We start from the raw sequence: 24,776 nt of genomic DNA on the forward strand, positions 1-24,776 counted from the left end.
CAACTGCATACAAAGCTTTGAAGTATCATAGGAAACTGTCTATTGTAATGATTCTTCAAAAGTTCTGGACAGTTTGGTAAGATAATAAAAAACAATAGGACTATAAACATTGGAAGAGAGAAAATTTAAAATTTCCTATGTGGGATTGATAATACTACCTGGAAAACCCAAGAAAATCAACCACAAGCCAAGAATTCAAGAACTGGCTGGGCTCTGCACAATTCTCAGTCTCCTTGTGGGTGAGTGAAATTAATAGCAGAGTAACAGCTTAGCAAATGTTTGACACTCAGAACAGGGCCTTCACACTTAAAACATCAATGAGCATTAGTTATCACTATGAAATGTATATTTTATAACTGACAGTTTAAAGTGAGACAATTAATATAACAATGTAACTTGTAAAGATATAATAAAGAAAATGAAATTACAGTAACAAAAATACTAAATAGGAATCATCTTAATAAAAAGTGTATAGAAAGAGCTTACATGAAAAAAATTTAAAGATATGAATAAGTGGGAAATTGTAAATATGTCCATTTCCTTCCAAGTCAATAATTTCTTTTGTAATCCTAACCAGGGGTTCTATAGGACCTAGCTTTGCAAAAACCTAGTATACATCCTAAATACACACAAGCTGTACTTCTCACTGTGTGCCTTCCTGCTCCCAGTAAGCCCCATGTCAGTTCCCTCTATTTTCTCCTCTGCACTAAGCCATGAACTCACAAGGTTAACTGGAGTTTGAAGCACGTCAGTGCCCCAACAGATGACAAAGGCTAGCTGGGTAAATTAACATACTGCCCAAGGGACAAGGGATGAATGACCCAAGAAGGACCTGCAGAAACACCTACTTTGGGTTTTGCAATCTCCTTGATCCTTTCAATTTCCTCATCGGACATGACATCGTAGTACCTGACGATGTGTGGGCTGTCCCACTCATCTTCCTCTTTGAAGGGGGCGATGAGAAGCTGTGGTGTCCTGTTGCCATGGTGATACCTGCAGAAAAGCCTCTTCTGTCTCCGTGGTGTCTGAGGGGCACAGAGGAACAGGCTGAGAGCTGAGTGAGTCCTCACCCTTAGCCCCACACTCCATGACCAGCAGCTGCTTCCTCCTGATTCACCACAGAAGAAAACTAACATCTCCCAGCTTGACTGACATGACACCCCACAAATCATGCAATGTTTCTTCTCTCCCATGAATACCTCACATTTACAAATCTAGTGACAGTAGATATTCCTAACCCCTTTCAAGGAAATGTGAGTAGGGCTGAAGGGCTGGGGCAGAGGAGATATTTCATACAGAGACATAGACAGCATCAAGTAGACATGGGCATGGGACAATCTGAGAGAATTCCCCACACCTGAGCTTTCTTGAGGAAACACTGGAATCCCAGGTCTCTCAAAGGCCACCAGTGGGTGCCCAATATCAAGTTTTAACTGCTGTGTTTTTATGGCCCTCCCTTAGGGCTTGAAGCATGCTCGCATCCATGGTTTTCTTCTCAACAGGGAATCAAGGGTGGACTGGGGTAGGGCTGGCAAAGAAGCTCAGTATTAATTTACAGGACTGAAATTCTTCCTGGCATACCAGGGGAGACAGCTTCCTGTCCTATACCTCAAAAAATACCCACACATCAATCTCAGCATATGCTACAAAGAACTAAGGAAGATACTGCTAAAATAATCTATATAGAGGGGAATATCCTCCCCAAATCTGCCTGCCCAGAACCAGAGTTTAGGTCCCCAGGCTGGGCCCCTGACTCATCCTTGTATCTCACCAGTTTGACACCTTCCCCACGACAGAGGCTCTCGTAGACATCTCTTTCAGGCAGGTAATCCACAGGCCTCTCATAGAAGCTTTCCTGGGCTGCAAGCTCAGCATCTGTCTGATTGAGTAATCTTTTTTCTCTTTCTTCCTCCAACAAGTGCTCAAAGTACCGCAGATTCCCTCCAGCTCGCTCATGGCTCGGGTCTAGAAAAAGCAGAGAGCAAAAGGAAAAGGAAACCACAAGCATCTGTTAGGTCACTCAGAGAAATTATTCTGTAAGTGATTTTCTCTCCCAGAAGCTTGCTTGAATGCAAGTGTTCTACCTTCCACAGCAACCAAGCAGGATTCACTGGACAGAGTAGAAAAGCCAACAGAGGGTCGTCCCACTTTGGTCAGAAATGAGGATGAAGCAAGAGAGGAGAGGTGCACAGTTAGCCATTAACATCAGTCCCCACTCTCTCCCCCCAGGGTCTCAAGGATAGGGGTCCAGAGAAGCAGTTCAGGGCCCTGCTTCCTCTTCCCAACTTGGTGGTAGTTACGTCTGTTCATTAGAATGGATCCATTATTGATAACCAGAATACATGATACAAACAGTCTGAAATGCTAGCAAAAGAATATTCAGCAAGACCCTGCCATAGTCTCATCTTGTGGCCCCCATAACACAAAGAAACAGACTTGGAAGAATTGTTGTGTTCCTCCTCAGATAAGAAAAGGAGGGCGCTGGGGGAGGGGGGTTATGTGGAAAACTGAGAAATGGTACACATGAACCAACCACTGTATTTTACTGTCGACTGTAAACCATTAATCCTCCCCCAATAAAAGGGAAAAAAAAAAAAGAAAATGAGACCCAAAGATATCAAGAGATTTAGCTTAAGATTATACACAACAGAAATTCAAGTCCTGACACTTGTTCAAGGGTTTAATTAACATGACAGAATCTAGAGAGTTGGCAGAACTGATGATCACTCTGTCAGTGACTACCTGGTCATTCACTTAGGACAGAGTCAGCCTGACCTGCCACCTGATCAGTGGCCAATGCCTTACTACTTTTAGGCCCAACCCAGCTGCCAGCTAGCTTCTTCTTCTTCTTTTATTTATTTATTTTTTTCCTCCAGGATTATCACTGGGGCTTGGTGCCAGCATGAGGAATTCACTGCTCCTGGAAGTCATTTTTTTCCCCTTTTGTTACCCATGTTGTTTATTGTTGTTGTTGTTATTGCTGTCATTATTGTTAGATAGAACAGAGAGAAATTGAGAGAGGAGAGAAAGACAGAGGGGCAGAGAAAGACAGACACCTGCAGACCTGCTTCACTACTTGTGAAGCCACCCCCCTGCAGATGGGGCCAGGGGCTCGAACTGGGATCCTTACGCTGATCCTTGTACTTTGCACCATGTGCTCCTAACCCACTGTGCTACCGCCCGGCCCTGCCAGCTAGTTTCTTACTCACCTCAGTTCTGACCTTTTCCTTGTCTAGATGCTGGTAGGTACACTCAAGCCTGTGCCATCTATGGTTTTCCATGCTGCCTTTTTAATTAGGAACCCAGAGCTGTAGGACCTCTACTCTATGACAGCAAGATGGTGCTGTCACTGCCTCAGGGGCAGCTTAAGAGGCAAGCTACAGTAAGGGCTCATCCCTGCTCCCACATTAGCCTTACATGACATTCATTTGCTAGCTAACATCAGGCTTGAGGTCCAAGAAAAGAAACAGCATAAGAAAGACTTTACTGCTGGGCCAGGTGGTGGCGCACCTGGTTGAGCGCACATATTACAATATCCAAGGACCCAGGTTCAAGTCCCCAGTCCCTACCTGCAGGAGGAAAGCTTTGCAAGAGGTGACGTAGTGCTGCAGGTGTCTCTTGTCTCTCTCCCTCTCTACCACCCTCTTGATTTCTGGCTGTTTATATCCAATAAATAAAGATAATAAAAAAAAATTTTTAAAAGAAAGAAAGACTTTGTTGGTCTATGACCCGTTCTTCTGACAACTCCGTCTGCCTTTTATCTTCCACTAGAACCTCCTTACCAAGGGAAAGCAGGCGGCGAGTGAGCTCCAGGGCACGGTGCAGATCGCCCAACTGGAAGACAGCATAGCTCAGGTAGTCCAACACCTGGGCTTTCGGTGTGGTGGCCTCCTCCCCAGCATCGAGCTGCTTGAGCACCTGCTCCATCCACAGCACTGTGTGGTAGTAGTCCCCTTCATTGTAGGCTGAGCGGCCCATCCCAAAGCAGTCATCCACACTCATCACTGCCTGGTACTTGGTTCCTGCAGCAGGAGAGGCAAGTAGTCAGGCTCCAAAGAGTCCCTGGGCTAGGAAGAGAGATTCCCACATCAAGGAAACCTTGGACCACTAGAAGAGTAGTGTGCCACCAGGCCTTCAGACCATACCCCTCAATAGATCACTGGTGAGGTAAACAGAGGTTGGCTGGCCTGCTTTGGGGTTCACTGCCTATCTCTTTGCCTCAGACTCCCCTTCTTCCAGGGGGTAAAGGACCTTTGTTTTGGAAGATCCTAGGAAGCCCAATAAGGAAGAGTGTTCAAGACATTATGAAGGTCCTGTGTGTCAGACAGGAGGTGTCTGCTGGAAAGCTGACCCTGACACTGGGGAGTAGGAAAAAAAAAAGATTAATATAAAAAACAGAACTTAGGAGGTAGATTAAGCCATGGCTGTGGATGATTTTTTCTAGGAAGAGTCTGAGGGAAAAGCACATAAGTTGGCTGGAATGAGAGCCCCAGATAGCACCAACACAGATAGGACAGAGTGTGAGTGGTATTAAGAAGGAACTAAGAGGTAGAAGAAAGAAGAGGCCAAGTAGTAGCACACCCAGTGGACTGTGTGTGTTACAGTGCAAAAGGACCAGGGTTCAAGCCCCCAGTCTCCAACTGCAAGGGAAAGCCTTTTACAAGAGGACAAGTGGTGAAGCAGTACTGCAAGGGTCTCTAACTCTTCCTTTCTCCCTCTCTGTCTTCCCCTTTCCCCCTCTTAGTTTCTTTCTGTCTCTATCCAAAAAAGAAGGAGGAGAAGGGGGTAAGGGGGAGTGGAGGGGGAGGGGTAGAGGGAGGAGGAGGAGAAGGAAGAGGAAAAGGGGAAAAGGTAGAAGAAACAGAGGAAACATGAAACAGATATCAAGGAATAAAGCCAAGATTGCAGTGCCAGTTATGGCCATTAGATGGCACCCTGTGATCCTGTGAACATCCGCTCTGGGCTGAGTGCCAGAAAAGTAAGCATGAAAACAGTTTCACTTTGTGAAACTTGGACTGGATTTGATCTATTACACCAAAGCAAAGTACTCTGAGGAAGGGGGAGATAAGAGCAGAATGGGGGTGGAGTGGGGGTGGGGGAGTCCTGGGTTCCTGGTGCATGATGGTGGAAATGGATCTAAGTTGGCAGTGAGAGAGGCTTACAGACACTGATTACAGGGAATAAGAGACTGTACCCATGTGTCAGCAACTGCACTGTAACCTATTAACCCTTTAATAAAGAAATGAGAAATATAAAAAAGTTTCAAGGCCCATGAATAGTGATTTAGGTGCAGCAAATGAATTCTTTTTGTTCCATGTCCAAGAAGGAATTCAGCCCAGAATTAAGTTTCTGTTCAAGTCGGTTGACTATGTCAGAGAATCAAATCTGCTTATTTTGGTAGGTCAGGAATGGACAATAAGGGCTCAGAAGTTGAGGAAAGTAAACAGAAGTGGCTAGAAATAATGTGGTTTCCAAGAGTCCCTACCCAGCCTCCATGGGCCTTTCGTAGATCTAGGTCTGTAGGCCTGGAACTCACACTGCTAGAGGCAGCATAGCACAGCTGAGCTAGACAGACAAAGCTGAGTCTGTGTGCGCCATACTCAGGCACCTGTCTGCTATGTGAAAATTACTTAGCTTCTCTGAGTAGTAGTCATCTTATCTTCAAATAGAGTAAGCACCATTAGTTTTAAAGGACTTATGGCAAGAATCCAATGAGGTGATATATAAAGATGTTTCCTATGATTCCCCAGGATGTCTATAAACAGAAGTTATTATCGACATGTCTTTGAGATTCCAAGAATGTCAAGAATGACTCCAAGGCATTCAGTATCCTCTCCAGAAGTCAACTCGAACGTCTAATCCCTGGAGAGTGCTCCCTGGAGAGGAAGCAGGATTTAACCCTGAAAGTTAAGCATTTTGATCAGGAACTCATGTAAAGAGATATGGGCTTAAAGTCACATAAAGGAAGATCTTTAAGGAGTAAGCTGGAGGCGCGTGCCATATGAAAATAATATTTAAATCATTCCATTAAGAAAGAAGTGAATATACTGAATATATCCCAGGAGAATACAGTCAAGGCTTCTAACTACAGAAAACATGGGAGGAAGAATTCACAGGCATTGAGATTCTGACTTGTGCAGTCAGAAAATGGAGGTGCTTTTTGCTACAGCATGTGGTGCAGATGAGTTAAGAAAGAAAGGAGGATTTTGGCTTGGGATATGTGGTCTTTGTAGAGCTGGTGGGACATCCAAGTGGAGATGTCCAGTGGGCATTTTCCTACAAGTTTTGACAAAAAACACAGACCTGGGTATCGCCCATGTGTCATAAATGGTGAAAATGTTAGACTCACCAGAGGAGGTTAGGCTAGAATAAGAATACATCTGTGCCCCTTCCCTCTACTTATCAGGCTGCTCAGCACCAAGGTCCCATGCCTTGACCAGACAACAACAGAGTGGTTCCTTTCTCCATACTCTGTGATTCCATCCACATGAGTGAAGTGACATCAAAGACCTAATGGGTCTTACTAGCCTCTCACAGCCCCTCAAACCCAAGCAAACATCGTAGGGAAATCAGTAGAGAAAGGGTCTATATAATAAGGGGAGGGCAGGAAGGAGAATGACCAGAGAGGCCAAAAAAAGAAAGAGATAAAAGAAATAGCTGAGACCAGAGGGTACACTGTCAGGAAAATTCAGAGGGTACTATTCAACTGTGTCCAGATACCATAGAGACATGCACTGGACACAAGGCCTGGGTAGTGAGTTACCTGGAAGCTCTCCTCTGGAAATCATGTCTGGGTCCAACTTGTAAGTGTCCTGAAGCCTCATCAGGGCCTTAGCAGCCCCTTTTTCATCCTCATCCGTGGGGAAGAACTGCCGCTGTACTGAGAGATTGGCAATAAATCCTTGCAGAGCGGAAAGAAAGGAGAGAGTGAGAACAAGATATTACCCTTGATCCAAGGGCAAAATTACACCTGGGATGAGATAGAGGCACCCACTGGAAGGTTTCTCATGTAATATCCCTGTTCCTCCCCTCAAAGGCTGTTTGTCCTCCTACTAGGAAGTATTTTTGTCTTTTTTTTTTTCTTGGTTGTTGTTATTTTGTTTTTTAGCCTGGGGTCTTACAGAGGAGACACTAAAGCAACACTCTACTGCTTATGTTTTCCCTTATGCCAGGTACAGTGCTCCCATATGGTGTCAGGGGCTTGTGGTAAAGTGTACCCTCCTCCCAGTGATCTATCTCTTGGCCTGGATCACAGTAATTTTTTTTTTTTTTTTTACAATAAATTCAGTTAGTAATGAGGTTGTGACTAGAAGGACAAAGAGTGTGATGATGACAACAGTCCATGGGGAACTCTTGTCTTACTCTTCATCTGGAACTGAGCAGAAAAGGTTCCTGTAGGAATCTTGGAGTCCTGATTTGACTCAGGTAGAACTGGCAGAGGTAGACGGCAGAGGACAGGAAGGCTAACTGAGAGGGCCACAAGAGCAGTCTCAGGGAGGACTTGCTAACCACCGAGTATAAAATGAGTGCCATGAAGAGCCTGGATCTAGAATCGCTGAGCTGGGGGGTCAGGTGAGTGCACATGTTACAATGTACGAGGACCCAGGCTGAAACCCTCAACCACCACAGAGGAGTACCTTCCTAGGGGATGTTTGACTTGTGTTTGTGCCTCTTACGCACCCCCAAACACACATCAAAATAAAATGAATAAATAAATAAATAAACAAGCAAATATCCAGAATTAGTGGAATTATGTAGGCATGGAAGCCCAGTGATAACTCTAGTAGCATAAAATAAACTAAAACAGACTTGCTGGACTGGCCACTGACTTTCAGCCAAGGTGGCTAACTCAGGAAGACCTGCTGATCAACTCAGGGCTGATCACTGGTCCTGATTGACCAGAAAGGCTATGATGACAGACTTGGAGGGGCAAAAAGGAAAGGTCATTTGACTATGCCAACCACTGTGACAGGGCTGCAGGAGCCCAATAGGGTCCCACAAGAGACCACTCTGGGCCTTGCTCTACTCTTCAGGAATTTCCCCAAGACCACAGGCTGGACTGGGAGATCCCCTTGACCACAAAGTACCCCGAAAAGGCTGATCTGAGATTCTGAGTCCTAGCTATAAAGCAAGGTATGTTATCTCCTGCAATCTCAAGACTCCAGGTAGAGCCCAGATCCTCCCATACTGATTCAGAAGACTGAATTCTGCCTGTGAGTTGGGAATTAAGACAGTAGTCTAAGACCATTTCTTCCTAGCTTACATCTCAGACATCTCCAGCACCCACTCCTAGCCATGTCTGGGGACTCAGGAACCAAGAAATTCCAACCCTTTCTTCGTCATGGCTATATGGACAGGGGCTCTAAAGAGCAGGGTCCAGGGGGAGAGGATATGGCTCACCCAGTAGAGGACACAGTTTACCATGTGTGAGAACGCAGGTCCCAACTCAACCAACATATGGAAGCATCTATACAGAGAAGTGTCACAAGCTTCCCTGTGAAGAAATACTAGTGTTTCTCCTTCTCTTGGTCTCTTTCCCTAGTTCTCTCTTTCTATCTCTCACCTTCTATCCAAAAAGAGTCTGCCAGAAGCAGTGCAATAGTACATGCATAGAGTCCCAGCGATTACCCTGGCAGCTGAAAAAGGAAATGTGCCCCACCCCCCACCAAAAAAAAAAAAGTTACACTGTCAGAATTCTGCAAGTCAAAGATCAAAACTATATATTGCTCTGTGGCCTGTCCTGTCTCCTTCAGGTAATTATAAGGCTCCTCAAAGGAAACAGACGTTGATGGTGGGGTTAGGCATGGGGAACAAAATTAGAGAGTTGGAGAGCAGCTGGGTGGGCTGAGTCTCCCACCATGTAGGCAAAACTGTCATTTGTGAGCAACAGGCCCAAGCAGGGAGAAGGGGGGCTGGGAAAGGCAGTCACAGCTTCTGGAGGCGGTAAGCTCACTGGGCACAGCTCCAGCGTGCTGAGCTCACAGGCCCTCCCCAGAGGCCACCCTGCTCCCTGCCAAGACCAGCCCAGTCTGGCCATGTGGGCTGAAATGCCTCAGTCAGAGAGACAAGCAGTCTGAATTTCATCAGCACTTACATCCCAGTGACTTCAGAGTACTAAACCCAAGGCTGGAAGTCAGGAGGGTGCAGCGCCAGGCCCACTCCACCATCTCCCATTAAAAAGGCTATGTCAGAGCACTGAAAAGTCCTGCTGCAGTACAAGTACCAGGCACAGGTAAAGCTTTAGAAAAGTCCATACTCTGACCTGCAAATACCCTTTTGTGAAATTTATCCTAAGAAAATAATCAGAGGTGCATGGACAAAATTGATAATTTGGAAGCAATTCCATGTTTAAAGACTTCATTAGTTTTACACTAGATCAATATAGCATTACTGTCCAGACATTAACAACATATTGTAGAAAAACATGTAACAGGTACGCAGAAAAACTGGAAATCTCAAGGGAAAAGATATATGCTTATGCCACAAATCTGCCAACAGATATATTTTATCTGTAAAAGATATGAATGGAACTGGATTTAGATGAGGCCCTTTCAGATCCTGTTACTCTGCTGGTGGGTATGCAAACTGGTGAAGCTCCTTTGGAAGACTGTATAGAGAGTCCTTAAACAAATAAAAATGAAGTTACCTTGTGATCCAGCAATATCACTCTTTGGCATTTATCCAAAGGACATGTAAACATTAATTCAAAGGGACATATGCACCCCAATGTTCACAGATGCATTATTCATAATTGCCAAAGAGTTAAAACAACCAAAATGCCCATCATTAGATGACTGGATAAAAAAGTTATGCAATTTTTTACTTCATGGAATATTACTATGCAATCAAAAATATGATTTTGGGGGGGATAAAATGGAACTGGAGGTAATTATAATTAGCAAAATAAGTAAAGAGATGGATGACAACTACTAGATGGTTTCATTCATATGTAGAATCTAGAGAACCGATACACATGAATTGCAAAAAAAAAAAAAAAGTGGACAGGAGAGATAGCAAATGGTTATGTAAACAAATTCTTATGCCTGAAGTATTGAGGTCCCAGGTTCAATTCCCCATACCCACTATAATCCAGAGCTGAACAGTGCCTTGGGAAAGAAAGAGAAAGAGAGAATGAAAGGGAGGAAAAGAGGAAGGGAGGGAGGAAGGAAGGAAAAAGAAGACGAGAGGAGAGAGAGGAGAGGGGAGGAGAGGAGAGGAGACCCAAAACCAAGGAAACTCTTTTTAAGACATTGTGAGAACTATGGCAGTTATCTCTGAGAGGGTGGAAACACAGAACTTTAGTGGTGGGTACAGTGTGGAGCTATATATACCCTGTAATGTTACAATCTTATAACTCACTATTAATCACAAATAAAAACAGCATACAAAATAGCTGAGGCCCTTTCTACCCAGATTGTCTTGAGCCCACTATCCATGAAACTTAACTTGCCTCTGTCCACTGTGCCACCTCATGGACTGCCTTAACTCACCTTTGTTCATTTATCTGGTCCCTAAAAGAAAATGAATCTGCTTCCCTTCACATTTATGTATGGTTTATAACTCTTATATTTTCTACTTTCTTTTTTTCTTTTCTTTTCTTTTTTTTTGGTCACATTCACTGTTCTAGAATGACTCCAGAAAGACACTAAAGCTCCCATCAGTGTAACTGAGTTATACCCGTGATAAAGCAAGTACACTATCTGAATGAGTTATTCTGCCAGTCTCCTTCCTTCCTTCCTTTTTTTTTTTTTAAGTGTATCCTGTGTCTAGAAAGACTGGAATTTTAGGGGGCCAAGTGGTGAAGCACCAGTTGAACACACACATTACAACACACAAGGACCCAGGTTTGAGCACCTGGTCCCCACCTGCAGAAGGAAAGCTTTGCGAGTGGTGAAGCAGTGCTGAAGGTGTCTCTTTGCCTTTTTCCTCTCTCTCTCTCCCTTCCCTCTAGATTTCTGGCTGTCTCTATCCAATAAATAATTAAAGATTAAAAAATACTAAAAAGAAAGACTAGAATTTCAGGCTAAGGGAAACAGCAAAGTGGTAGCACACCAGATTTACATGCCTGAGACACCAGAGGTATTAGGTTCAATCCCAAGTACCACCATGTACCAGAACTGAACAGTGCTCTGATCACTTTCTTCTCTCATGAAATAAATAAAAATACAATAAATGGATGACTGGAATCTTAACAATTCTTGTTACTGGATTAAAAAATTCTAATTTTTACATGTGATTGCTTTTGTGCTTCCAATTAATGAAAACTTGCACTACTATAGTGAAGTTAGAAAACGTCTCACTGACAAAGAAAGGAAATCAAAAAGATCATGAAAAAGCAAAATTATCATTACATCATTAAGAACAAGGACAAGAAGCTGGGAGACATCTGACTCTGTAAAGCACATGCCTTACCATGCAAAAGGTCCTCAGTTCAAACCTTGCCCCCACATGGAGCACCAAGGGCGACGCTGTGAGGAGCTGCATGGATGGTGGATCAGTGCTAGGCTACCTCTGACTCACCCTCTATACTTACTAGGACTCTCTCTCTCTCTCTCTCAATAAAGTAAAATGAAATAAAATACATAAATAAAAAACTGAGACAGGGAGAACTCTCTATTGTACTATGCATGAGTTAAGAACTGGGTTCATTCCTTGGTATCGCATCAGAAAAAAAAAGCTACTCTCTGCCCTAATCAGCTTTCTAGCCCTATTCTCAACTATGACACCAACTTCCCAGAAAATATTTTTAGTCCACTTACATGTTAGCTGTCAGGATCAGGCAAAAATACTAGTCAGGAGTCGGGTGGTAGCGGAGTGGGTTAAGCGCACGGTGCAAAACTCAAGGTGTAAGGATCCCGGTTTGAGCCCCCGGCTCCCCACCTGCAGGGGAGTCACTTCACAGGCGGTGAAGCAGGTCTACAGGTGTCTATCTTTCTCTACCCCTCTCTGTCTTCTCCTCCTCTCTCCATTTCTCTTTTCCCTATCTAATAACGATGACATCAATAACAACAACAATAATAACTACAACAACAATAATAACTACAACAACAATAAAAAGGGCAACAAAAGGGAAAATAAATAATTTAAAAAAAATACAGTCATGGGTCCCTTGGAATATACCTAATATAGATGGCCTAGCTTCTTCCTACATGAAGACCCTTGGTTCCATCTGCTCTATTCTCACCTTTAGGTTCCTGATTATTAAACAATTTGTCCTGCTTTATATCTTATCGCCTTAAGCCACCAAATTGCAGATGCTACCATGATGCCAGCCTTACTTCCCTGGGCAGATGACTTCACCAATGTGTCCTAGAACCTCCCCTGTCCAGAGTCCTACCCCACTAGGGAAAGATAGAAACAGGCTGGGGGTACGGATCAACCTGCCAACATCCATGTTTAGTGGAGAGGCAATATAGAAGCCAGACCTTCCACCTTCTGCACCCCATAAAGAATTTTGGTCCATACTTCTAGAGGGATAAAGAATAGGGAAGCTTCCAATGGAAGGGATGGAATAAGGAACTCTGGTGGAGGGAATTGTACCCCTGTTATCCTATAATCTTGTTAATCATTATTAAATCACTAATAAAATTAAAGAAAAGAAAAACAACAGTAACAATAACAAGGACAGCTTACTGCCAGGTCCCCACAGATAGAAAAACATGGTCAAGACACTTTCAGACACACTGCCCCAGCATAAGCAAATATACCAGCTCACTCAAGCACCTGCTCACCATGCCTCACCTGCAGCTGAGTCCTGCAGGACAAGGTCCTCCAGTGCTGGCCACTCTGTGTTCAGTCTCTTCACCAGTTTGTAGGCATTCACAGGATGGGCCAAATAGCCTTCAGGATCGGCAGTTGACTTGCTGGTCAGGGCTTCCATTTTGGTGGCCCAACTGAAGAACCAGAAGAAAAGGAAGACTCATGAGCTGGCAGGACAGCACAGGGAAGGTGCCTGGCCTGTCATGTATATGACCCAGGTTAAAACTCGGTCCCTACTACAACAGGGAGTGGTGTCTTTCCGTCTCTCTGTGCGTCTTTCTCTTCCTATCTGAAAACGTCAGCCCTGAGCAATACAATCCCAGCTACAGCTAAAATAGAAAGGAGGAGACTAACATGCCCACCCATAGCAATCTTTTTTTTAATATTTTTTATTTATTCCCTTTTGTGGCCCTTGATGTTTTGTTGTAGTTATTATTGCTGTTATTGATGTCATCATTGTTGGATAAGACAGAGAGAAATGGAGAGAGGAGGGGAAGACATAGAAGGGGAGAGAAAGACAGACATCTGCAGACCTGCTTCACCGCTTGTGGAGCAACTCCCCTGCAGGTGGGGAGCTGGGGCTCGAACCAGGATCCTTACACTGGTCCTTGTACTTTGCTCCACATGCTCTTAACCTGCTGTGCTACCTACTGTCCAACTCCCACCCATAGCAATCTTAACCTATAGTGAATTTCTTGGTAAGATTCAAGACCTTCACTAAGAGGTAGTGAAAAATGAATAAAGTAACTCCCCATATACTCTCAACCCTTTAATTTAGATGAGAGCTATGCACCCAAAAATCTGTAAAAAAAAAAAAAAAAAAAAGAGAGAGAGAGAAACCTTAAATATTAAAAAGTTAATGATTTACAGCACAGCTGTTGATACCTGAGTATAACTTCACATATTCTTGTGATAGGGGTCTGCAGGCCACTCTCACCTCCAACTTGGCTTCTTCCCCTACCCCGCCTTCCCTGAAGTCCTTTGTTTTTGTGCAATACACCCCACCTAGTACAAGTTCTGTTATATGTTTTCCCTTTCTGTCCTTGTTCTTGTCTTATGGACATTCTAATAGATTCCAGGGGTACAGGGGGTGAGTGTGGGAACTCAGGGCATCAGATACCTCTTAATCTTCAAGAGCTTGGCTTCCTCCACAATGATGTACTCCTTCAGAGATTGCACTAGGTCCTTCTCAGCATAAATCAGATCTGTCATGTGCCCTGAACGGGAGAGAAGGGCCAGTGAGAAATGGATGAGGGTGTTCAGCTCCCTACCCTGGGACGTAGAACACCAGCACAGAAGTGAGTCCCCTGGGCCAAGGGTATCTCAACTCTCTTGGGAACACAGTGTGGAAACCTGGAGTTGAAGGGGGCCCAGGCACTCACATGGTCCTGGTCTCCAGCTTCGGGAAGACAGGCAGAGGCTCCAAGATGTTGGGAGGCGGCCAGAGGGTGCCTTAAGGAAGAAGCCCCAAATCTCATTTTCCCACTGTTTCCCATGGGATGTCACTGGGACATGGACATCCTGGGGGCTTCACCAGATGGGAACAAACTCTGAAACTTTAGGTTAGAAGAAGAGCTTCTGGAGCCACAAGCCAGAGTTTCAACTCAGAACCACTCTCTGACCCAAAAGAAAATGATCAGAAAAGCCACAAGGCCCAGGAGCAGCCTGAACTTCCCAGGGAGGACGCTCAGTTCCAATAGCTGGCTCCCAGCACAACCAGATCATCAGAGCCTTAGAGCAGGAAGGAAAAACTCTGTGAGCCCCTTTTTACCCAAGACTGGTTTAAACCAGCTTTCCACTCTGAATGAAAACCAACATAGGTGGTCATATTCCCTGGCACTTGAGTCAAGAAATGTTCTACTAGATGACAGACAATCCTCTTGGCACATACCAATAGAGGTGAAGAATTCAGCCTGCACACTGCCCAGGACACCAAGCCAGGCCATCAGAAGTGTAGACACCCAGAGTTTCATGGTGACAGAGGGCAGTATCTGCAAGGCATTCAGTGACAATTAATGAATTAACAGGGGATCCACAGCAACTCAGTAAGAGAACACATCACACCTCTCTCTCTCTCTCTCTCTCTATATATATATATATATATATATGTCAAACCCTGACTGGCACATAGACACACTAAGAAGGCTATTCAGGATCAGCAGTGGAAAGAGGCCAGGGCCAAGAACCAGTGATGTGTGCTCTGCAAGGCCATGTGTTCTTGGGAGACTGGGGAGACACTACTCCCTCTTGACTCCTAGTTAACCACTGTCAATGAAGGAAGGCTGAATTGCATGGGGCCAGTCACCATTGGTTCCAATGCTCCGTCAGTCCATGATTCTGACTTACCCCTTCTTATTTCATAAACTGTTGTTTCAGTCTTTCCTTCCATCACATGTACTAGGATCATGCCAGGAGCTGGGGACTAGAGCTCATATACTAGAAGGGTAATCGTCGAGAAGACATAATAACAGAGAGAAAATCTGACACAATATGTTCCAGGAGGCCCACCCCTAAGTAAGGTGTGGAGTGGAGAATCCTCCAGTAGTGAAATGATATGGCCCCCTGCCAGTGTGCACCTGGCCACGGCAGTCAGGAGAGGGAGCTCTGGGCAGACACTGTTCTTCCCATAAATGAAGCTTCTCAGTAGACACTGTCCTCACTAGAAAGGCATGATTCACATATAATTACTGGAGACCTACATATGCCAGGTGCTGAGTTGAGCACTCAAAAAAAAAAAAAAATCAGCAACACAGGACCAAAATCTTAGGCTGGGCTGCAACATGGGCAGGACGCCAGCTGCTGTCTTCTCATCTGCCTAGAAATAGGCAGACCCAGCTCTGAAGGCAGCAGGCATAACCTGGGGCAAGCCCCACTGGCAGAGGACCTAAGTACACAACAGAAACTCAGACATCCGCCTCAGCCATGCAGTCCAAAGTCTCTTGGAGCACCAGCACCCATGCAAGCCCTAGTTCAGCCAGCACCACCTTTTCCTGCTCAACTTCAGCAAAGGCCCAATGGAAATTTACTAAGAGAAAACATGGAAACAAAGAAATGCAAATGCTCCCCCCAAAATTGTAGTCTTATCTGACAGCATTCCAAGATGACTAATGTTAGACCATCAAAGCTTGACCTGTCATCATCCCTTAGACAAACTGACACTCACTGTTCCTCAGTTCACCCTTTCAGAAAAGATTTCAATGCACTGTGGTTCCAGATTAGGAATGTTAGGCTCAGAGAAGCTCAACTATAACCCCAATACTTTCTCTCTCTCTCTCTCTCTCTCTCTCTCTCTAGCAGGTTTCTAAAGCATGAAGGAGGTGGGGTAACTGATCCATCCCAATAATGTCTACTGACAACCAGCATGCCCACTGGGACTACGAGATGCTCAGGAGAGGATCTTTCAACCTGCTGCAAAGTAGGAAGTACAGGGCTCAGAGATCCACTAAAGAGTTAGTATGGCAGAGGAAAGAAAGTCACTGAGAAGGTGAGGAGGTCCCAGCTAGCTCAGAGGCAGGTCCAGGTCCTGTTTTAGCCACAGGTCTACTCCCAGACCCCACCATACTGCACCTCTACCCTAAGAATCAAGGTTTCTCTTCTTGCTTATACAAGCTCCTTTTACAAGGGGTGGTGTCTGTTCTTTGTACCTTCAGAAGTTTGACTGTCCACCATATGTGTGTATACAAGGACACCATCTCCCTAGACAATACTTTTAGCCCACCTGGTGTCAGTTGTTGGGCTCAGGCAAAAATTACTGAAGTCATGGGCCCCTTGGAATATATATATATATATATATATATATATATATATATATATACTTCCTAGCTTTTTCTAAAATGGAGACTCCAAATCTCATCTGCTAATTCTTACCTTTAGGTTCCTGATTATTAAACAATTTGTTCTGCTTTATATCTTTTCAGCCACCAAGTTGCAGATGCTACAGTGGCAGCAACCTGACTTCCCTGGGCAGATGACTTCACCAATGTCCTGGAACCCCACCTCTCTAGACCCCTGCCCCACTAGGAAAAGATAGAAACAGGCTGGGAATATCAATAAATCTGCCAAAATCCATAGCCATCATAGAAGCAATTATAGAAGCCAGACCTTCCACCTTCTGCACCCCATAATGATCCTAGGTCCATACTTCCAGAGGGATTTAAAAAAAAAAAAAAGGAAAGCTTCCAATGGTGAGGATGGGATACAGAACTCTGGAGGTGGGAATTTTATGGAACTGTAGCCCTCTTATCCTACAATCTTGCCAATCATTATTAAATCAATAATAAAAAAATCCAAGGTGAGAGGCTCTATCAGGTTGGAGTGGTAGTAGAGAAGGGTCTAGATGGAAAACCAGACTATTAATGGTCATAAGTGGGGGATTCCAGTGCTTCTCTCCAGATGTGTCCAATGCAAAGCCTCGCCCCTTCAAGAATCAGATAACAAATTCAGAGGAATGAGAAAACTCTCCTTTCAAATCACCTCGGTAATACTGTCTGCATTCAGTGCTTTCTAGTACTCACAGTACTCAGGATAAAAAGCAGCCAGGTTCATCATCATTACATAAATACCAGCTGTCTCTGGAATGTGCTATCTGGCTTAGACTGAGTTCATCTTAAATCTTAGGCTGGAGGCAGTGCCCCAAAGAATCACATATGGGGTTCTGGGAAATGGCTTTTCAAGAGTCTACAAAATCTTGTTTTGTTATTGGGAGGAGAGAATGAGGATGCGGGTGGGAGGAAGATGACTCGACTGGTCCAAAGAACTAGGCACAGCAGAACAGACCCTTAATGCCACAACCAGCCATGCCACCCTAGAGAGGGGAGCCCTGAGCTACAGATTTCTCCTGATCCTTGGGATCCTGAATAATAAGCACTTTGTTCAAAATATCACCTAGTCAAGGTGAGGTTGGAAAGAGGCAATATCCAAAAGGGAATTTTTCCCACAAATGGAAAAGGTCTGCCACTTATATTTCACCTCTCTGCAATCCCATCTCACTGTGCCCAGAACTTGCTAACTCACGCCCCCCCCCCCCTTAGTATTAGAGAATGAACCCAGGACATTGAATTGTGTGACCCTGACTCTTGATTTTTTTTTTCCTCCAGGGTTATTGCTTCAGTTATTGATTCAGTGCCTGCACTATGAATCCACTGCTCCTAGAAGCCATTTTTTCCATTTTTGTTGTTGTTGCTGTTATTGTTGTTGCTGCTATTGCTATTGTTAGGTAGGACAGAGAGAAATTGAGAGGAGAACGAAAGACAGAGAGGGGGAGAGAAAGATTGACACCTGCAGACCTGCTTCACCGCTTGTGCAGCAACCCCCCTGCAGGTGGAGAGCCGGGGGCTCGAACCAGGTTATGGTCCTTGTGCTTTGCATTATGTGTGCTTAACCCAGTGCACTACTGCCCATCCCCCACTGACTCGGATTTTTTTTTTCATTCTTTATTTCAGGGAAAGACATAGAGAGAGGGAAGACAAACAGGAGGGAAAAAGGGAAGGAGGAAGAGAGAGAGACAGAGACAGAGAGAGAGAGACAGAGAGAGAGATCCAGCACTGCTACACTATCCATTGTGCTTCTCTAGTATTGTCCTTGGTGGTCTCAGAACTTCATACTTGGTAAGGTGAGGTAAGTTATCTCCTGGCCCCAACACACAGAACTTACTTAGGAAAAAAAGTAGGTAAGAGTATGTGTACCTACTGAGTGCCCCCACAAGTATCCAGAGCTGCCAAAAGCCTTCCCAGGAACCCTCAGAAATCATGCTGAATAGCCCTGGAAATGAGCAAACCTCCACTGGAGGAAAATAAAGTGACACCAAACCTAAGTAGAGAGGGAATTTAGAGTTTTATCTAAGTCACATTCCTAGAGTTAAGAACTAAGCCTGGCCAGTATCAGATAGCCAAAAAATAATATTTCATTACAGACAAAAGGAAGGCACTACATCAGAAGATTTTACATTGTCCTCATATACTGAACTGTTACACACTGCATAAAAATTAATACTGACAGGGACAGAAGACTCAAGCATACAATTAAATGAAGAAAGCAGACTCTCAAACAATAATATACACTTGATGATCCCATTTTTGCAAGTATAATCTCTCTCTATAAAATATACACATGTGAGAAGAATCATAAATCAAATTGTACTTTGATAAAATCTTTTTCTTTTTTCTCATTATGCTTGTTTGTCTTTCTTGTTCTTTCTACAAAGAATTCTACAGGGAAAATTTTTTAAATACTTGATAATGTTTATAAATGAAAAGAAATGAAAGCAGGCCTCTTTTGTAAAATGAAAAGAAAATAAAGCAAGTCTCAAATGGACTCCAAAATGTCAGTGGCAGCCTGAGTTTGGACCCCCACTGGGAGGCCCTCCAAACTTTGCCAAAACCCTAGTGACAGTGATTCACCCACCAGGTAACCAGCACTGTTTCTAAGTGCAGTGTAATTCCAAAACATACAATCTCAAGTCCTAACAAGCCTACTTACTCTTTGGAAAAGACATTTATAACCTGGCCAAATAGCCACGAAAAGATGTTTCCAATGTCCTTAGCTTCTCCCCTTACTTCACCCAGCAAGAACCCCTGCCAAGCTCCCAGCTGCAATCCAAATGCAACAGCTTAAGTTTTAACAATGTATTTAGCAGCCCTGAGGCAAAACATGGGTTTGCTGAGAACAAACAGATCTTGCTTGGCATAGAACAAGAGGCTGCCTGTCTCCTGTGAAGGGGCAAAACCTGCCTGAACAGGGCTTCCTCCTCTCCCCACCTCTTCCTGGGGCTGTGGCCACCTCTAGGACAGCTGAGCAAAGGATCTGTGTCCTCAACCTAGAAGGTGTGCAGAAGCCCTGCCACCTAAGCATGTGGCTGCTCATTCAGATCCACAACTTGTTGTCACTGTTCCACAGGAAAGGACAAAAGAAGCGTGACTAACCTGACCCTGATGATGTCGCCTTGGTCTGAGCCACCCCTAATTCCCTCCTGCAGCCACTAGGGCCCCTGTCTGCACTGGCCTCCCATTTCATCTGGCCTCCCATCCAGTTCTGTCCTACAAAGTTGCCAGCTTTGACTCACTGAAGCCCCTCATCTCTCTCTCCCTAAGAGTCTTCCAAATGTTCTCCATTGCCTTCAGGTCACAGTCCAAATTCCTGAGCCCTAAGGGTCTTTTGACTATGTGTGGCCTGGTCCTACTGCTGTCTCCAGCCCCATCTCATGACTCCAGGCTTTGTATCTTCAATCATTACCTCACAGAAAAAAATATGGTCCTTCACTGAAAATATAGTGGAGCCTACATGCTTTCATGCTTGCTTATCTGTATACTTTTTGGGCTCTGTAGGTGAGCCTGCTAATCAAAACCATACACTGCTTCAGCAAGTAGGCAATGAAGTGGCAGAGGGGGCTACAGAAACTGTCATGAACAAGTCAAATTGATTTCCAGTCATGATCTTGCCAGACACCAGGCAGTCTAGGTGTCAAGTGTAAGATATAAACACAAGAACAGTCCACACACCACTGTATTGGCTGTATTAACATATTATCTCATATTCCCTGGGTCTCCTGGGTCTCAGACTGAAGGTCCTAAGTCTCCTGCTTCTCTCAATATTTCCAGACTGCATGGAAGTGTAACACTGGTCTGCCCAGTGACTGTGGAAGGACTTTGGTAGTATAACCCAGCAGCAGGAGGCAAGGAGTATTAATTCTTCATGAGGCATCTCTGACCAATGAAGGACAGAAAATATAAGGAAGTCAGCAGATTGAGTGCTCTCCAGGCCTCTCACTGAGAAACAATACTGTGACTTGGATTTTCTGCAGAGCTTGCCCAGAGTTGGTCTGCATGACCAAATGCCTGTTGCATCTCTGTCATTAATGGCCAGTGTGTTAAAACACGCTTACATAAGCTTCCCGTCCACTTTACTTCTCCCTCACTCTTGTTGCCCTGCGAGTGAACCTACTATAAGTGCACCACACACTAAAGCTCTGCCTCAGGCTCTAATTTCTGGGACTTAGGCTAAGATAGTATCTAGCTATGTTTCCAAAAATCTTTCATTTCCAACACCTAATACTCACCAATATCTTGTAAGCTAAATAGATTACCATCTCCATTTCAGATTTTGATATAGAAGATAAATAAGGCTAAGATTTCCTTCACACTTGATGTGCTACAGCAAATCAAAAGCAGAATGCAACTCAACTTCCAAGCACATTTTCCATTAGGTATTACAGTTACTCAACCCTACTCAGTAATGTCTGGAGTCTTAAAGTGCAAGGAAATGCCAAACAGGCAGACGCAATGGCCTAGGCAAAGCAAGCCTGCCCAAGTCAAGCACTCTATGGCGGATCAACAAAGGGTCAAAAAAAGAAGGTTGCACAGGCTCCTATGCTAAATATGAATATATATATATGTCCTAGATCTATGCGAGCGCCTCTCTGCCCTGATCCAGCTTTCTAGGCCTATTCTCAAATCTGATACCATCTTCCTAGAAAATACTTTTAGTTCACCTGCATATTAACTGTCAGGATCAGGCAAAAATTACTAAAGTCATGGCCCCCTTGGGACATATCTAATGGATACTTCCTAGTTTCTTCCCACATGAAGGCCCCTAGTTTGATCTGCTCTATTCCTACCTTTGGATTCCTGTTTATTAAAGAATCTGTCCTGATTATATCTTACCTCCTTAAGCCACCAAGTTACAGATGCTACCATGACACCAACCTGACATCCCTGGGCAGATGACCTCAACAAAGTGACCCAAAGCCTCCCCTCTCCAGAGCCCTACTCCACTAGGGAAAGATAGAAATAGGCTGGGGGCATTGATCAACCTGCCAATGCCCATGTCCAGCAGAGAGGCAATTACAGAAGCCAGACCTTCCACCTTCTGCATACCATAAAGAATTCTGGTCCACACTTCCAGAGGGATAAAGAACAGGGAAGCTTCCAATGGAGGGGATGGGATATGGCACTCTGGTGGCGAGAAACTGTACCCCTCTTTTTTAATATTTATTTTTTATTTTCCCTTTTGTTGCCCTTGTTTTTTTTACTGTTGTTATAGTTATTATTGTTGTTATTGTTGAACTATACCACTCTTATCCCACAACAATAATAATACCACTATACCACTATAATAATATACCACAATAATAATAATACCACTATACCACAATAATAATACCACTATAATAATGCCACTATACCACTCTTATCCCACAATAATAATAATAACAATAATAATAATAAAGAAGAAGTTGGAAAGTAAGAAACCACAAATCAGTACTTGGACTGGGTTTGGTGTACTGCACCAAAGTAACAGACTCTGGGGGGAGGGGGAAGGGTTCAGGTCCTGGAACATGATGGCAGAGGATGACCAAGAGGGGGATGAATTGTTATGTGGGAAACTTAGAAATGTTACCCATGTACAAACAATTGTATTTCACTGTTGACTGTAAACCATTAATCCATTCCCCCAATAGATAAATAAAAAAATAGGGAAGCTTCCAAAGGAGGGGATAGAATATGAACTCTGGTGGTGGGAACTATGTGGAATTGTACCTCTGTTATCTCACAATCTTGTTAGTCATTATTAAATCACTAATAAAACTAAAAAAAAATTAAAAAGCTTCATAAATGTCTCTTGTTGTATTCCAACAAAGAGATGACAGCAACATGGTCCCAGAAGACAAGAACATGGTGCCTTGAGTTGTGGTGATAAATTATTCTTCCCTGAACATCATGAGACTCGCAAATATCCAGGTAGCCTAGCTCAGGACAGAGCAGGACAGTCCACAAGTCAGGCACACTTGCCCTGGGGTCAGAGAGCCCCAGTGTCAAATCTCAGTTCTTCCTGGCTTTCAGACCTTGACAGATTTGAGCCTCAGATTCCCCATTTACGTAATGATGACAGGAAGAGGACATCTCTGAGTGGGCAGCCCAGCACCAGTACAACTTATACCAGTCATCAGCACCAAGGTTACCGGAGGAACATCAGTAGCCCTAAAGCTGCTAGCTGCTCTGTAGATCCCTGGGGAGAATGAAGGCAGTCTAGGGGAACAGAAGCTAGTTTGTCCAGTCAGTAGAACACACCTTTTACCAGGCACAAGGACTCAGGTGTAAGCCCCAGGCCTCCACACAGGAACACCATGCAAAGGGTAAGCTCCATGATCTGTGAGTGAGTAGTATTCTGGTGTCTCTCCTTCTCTGTTTCTGTCTCCCTGTCTGTCTCTCCCACCTTCTGTCTGGAAAAAAAAGATGAAAGAGAGGAAGGGATGATGAAATCTTGTGGATGCAAAGCCCCAGTGAAACCTTAGTGACTTAAAAAAAAAAATTCAGTCAAGGAAACAATAAAGATAATAACTAGATAGTGTTGGGCATAATATAGCACACTGACCATCAGGGGATAACCCTAGAACTGATGGAACATTCTCTGGAAAAAGGCAGGGATCTGGTCTACCCTTCTAGGACCTCATGTATTTCTATTCGTATGACCTGCTTACTTCAAGCTCATATAAGCACCAGGCATCACGGTCTCAGTCACATCTTGGTCCTCAGGAGTGCTTGCTACAGAGCACACTACACATTTGTAAGTACTTACAGTAAGGTGGAGAGTAGATGCTGGTCAGATAACTGAGCTGGATAACTCACAACCCAAACACTTAATCATCATTCTCTACCCTGCATGATAGCACTAGAACAAAGACGATGGCACCAATGAGTCTAGTCCAGACCTTTCATTCCTCTCTGCTCCTTCAAAGAATAAAAACTCTCCTCATTCCACATGTCAACAAAATATTCAGCAACCACAGGACCCATCAGTTCTATTCTGGGGCAGGCTAATGTCTCACCCTGGGCCACATCAAAAATCCAAACTGCTAGATTTCAACAACTTTTTCAGTTTAACATCTTCCTCCAGCTTTTAGTTTGGGCTTGCACGTGCCTACATCACAGCATTTCCTGCCAACCACCATCTGCACAGAATTAAACTCTTGACAGATCCCAGGAATCAGGGACACACCCACTAGTCCACTGCACGCTATCAGCCAGCGTGGCCACAAACTGGCCAAGGTCTTGCATCCAGTCTCAGATCCTTCCAAGAACGTAGGAGGGTGGAGTCAAAAAAGAGAAGTTCTCTCAGGAAATGTGCAGACCCCAGACTCCTTCACTCCACACATTCCTCAGGGCTGCACCCACACAGTCTCTCCTGATGATTACGCAGACTCTTGAAATCCTCCTCTCCTGGCACATGGCCAGCTGTCAGCATGAAACATCAATCTCAGAGAGATTATGAGTTACTCATGCAACCCTTTTTCCCACATCCCAGTCCCAGGCACATTCGGAGCAGAAAAGGCAAGCCCACAGGACATACTCAAAGAATGAACAAAGATCAGCTGTGGCCAGACAAAGCCAGTAGCAAACTAAGTACTCTCTTGGGTGGGCCTCCCATTTCAGAGCTTACAATAGAGTAGAAGGGCCTATCTATGACAAGCACAGATAATGCTTAGTTGTCCAGGTCTGCCTGCTGAGCTCTCACAGAGCCAGAGCGGTCCATTATGACACCACTGCTGGAATGAGGTCCCCAGTCAACTCACTCCATCCTTGCTACGTGGCTTCTTTGGCTAAGCCACTCAGCAGACACACTTAGCCATGTGAGAATGAGAAAGTACTAGAAGAAATAAAGATATGTAGCCAAAACATCTCATAAGAAAGAAGACATGAACAATGTTCTGAGGCCCTGGACCACAGTGAGAAACTGTACCCTGGACACTTTGGGAGAAGTTTAAGCATAAACTGAAGGAAATTTTGGTGCACTTAACAGAGGACCAAATTATGGGATCTTCTGTCTCAGATGTGATACAGACTAAGACATAGCAAAAGCGGCTTGGAAAAACATCCTATACTTCCTTAGACAGTGGATTGCTGTAAAATGTCCTGGCTACAGGCAATGACATATCCAGTGGAGCCATACACCGTACTATGAGAAAGGACTCCGCTTCAAGCCTCTGGTCCCCATCTGCAGTTGAGGGAAGTTTCATGAATGAA

At 44.3% G+C, this 24,776-nt stretch overlaps 1 protein-coding gene across 6 annotated transcripts in view; it reads right to left on the reverse strand.

Moving 5' to 3' along the window:
* Nucleotides 1-24,776, reverse strand: part of P4HA2 (prolyl 4-hydroxylase subunit alpha 2) — a 42,448-nt gene that overhangs the window by 16,148 nt on the left and 1,524 nt on the right. For 4 of the 6 annotated variants that reach the window (XM_060177751.1, XM_060177763.1, XM_060177758.1 and 1 more), the window contains 7 exons: nt 14,651-14,750; nt 13,880-13,976; nt 12,742-12,893; nt 6,764-6,901; nt 3,783-4,022; nt 1,772-1,965; nt 849-1,025 (listed from right to left, as the gene is read on the reverse strand). In XM_060177751.1, the coding sequence (XP_060033734.1) occupies nt 849-1,025; nt 1,772-1,965; nt 3,783-4,022; nt 6,764-6,901; nt 12,742-12,893; nt 13,880-13,976; nt 14,651-14,732 (1,080 nt within the window). In that variant the 5' untranslated portion in view covers nt 14,733-14,750. Of the gene's footprint in view, nt 1-848; nt 1,026-1,771; nt 1,966-3,782; nt 4,023-6,763; nt 6,902-12,741; nt 12,894-13,879; nt 13,977-14,141; nt 14,212-14,650; nt 14,751-24,776 lie in introns of all 6 variants that reach the window. The other 2 variants (XM_060177777.1, XM_060177772.1) reach the window with 2 other exon arrangements.

Source organism: Erinaceus europaeus, chromosome 2 (assembly GCF_950295315.1).
Source record: "Erinaceus europaeus chromosome 2, mEriEur2.1, whole genome shotgun sequence".
Taxonomy (NCBI): Eukaryota; Metazoa; Chordata; class Mammalia; order Eulipotyphla; family Erinaceidae; genus Erinaceus; species Erinaceus europaeus.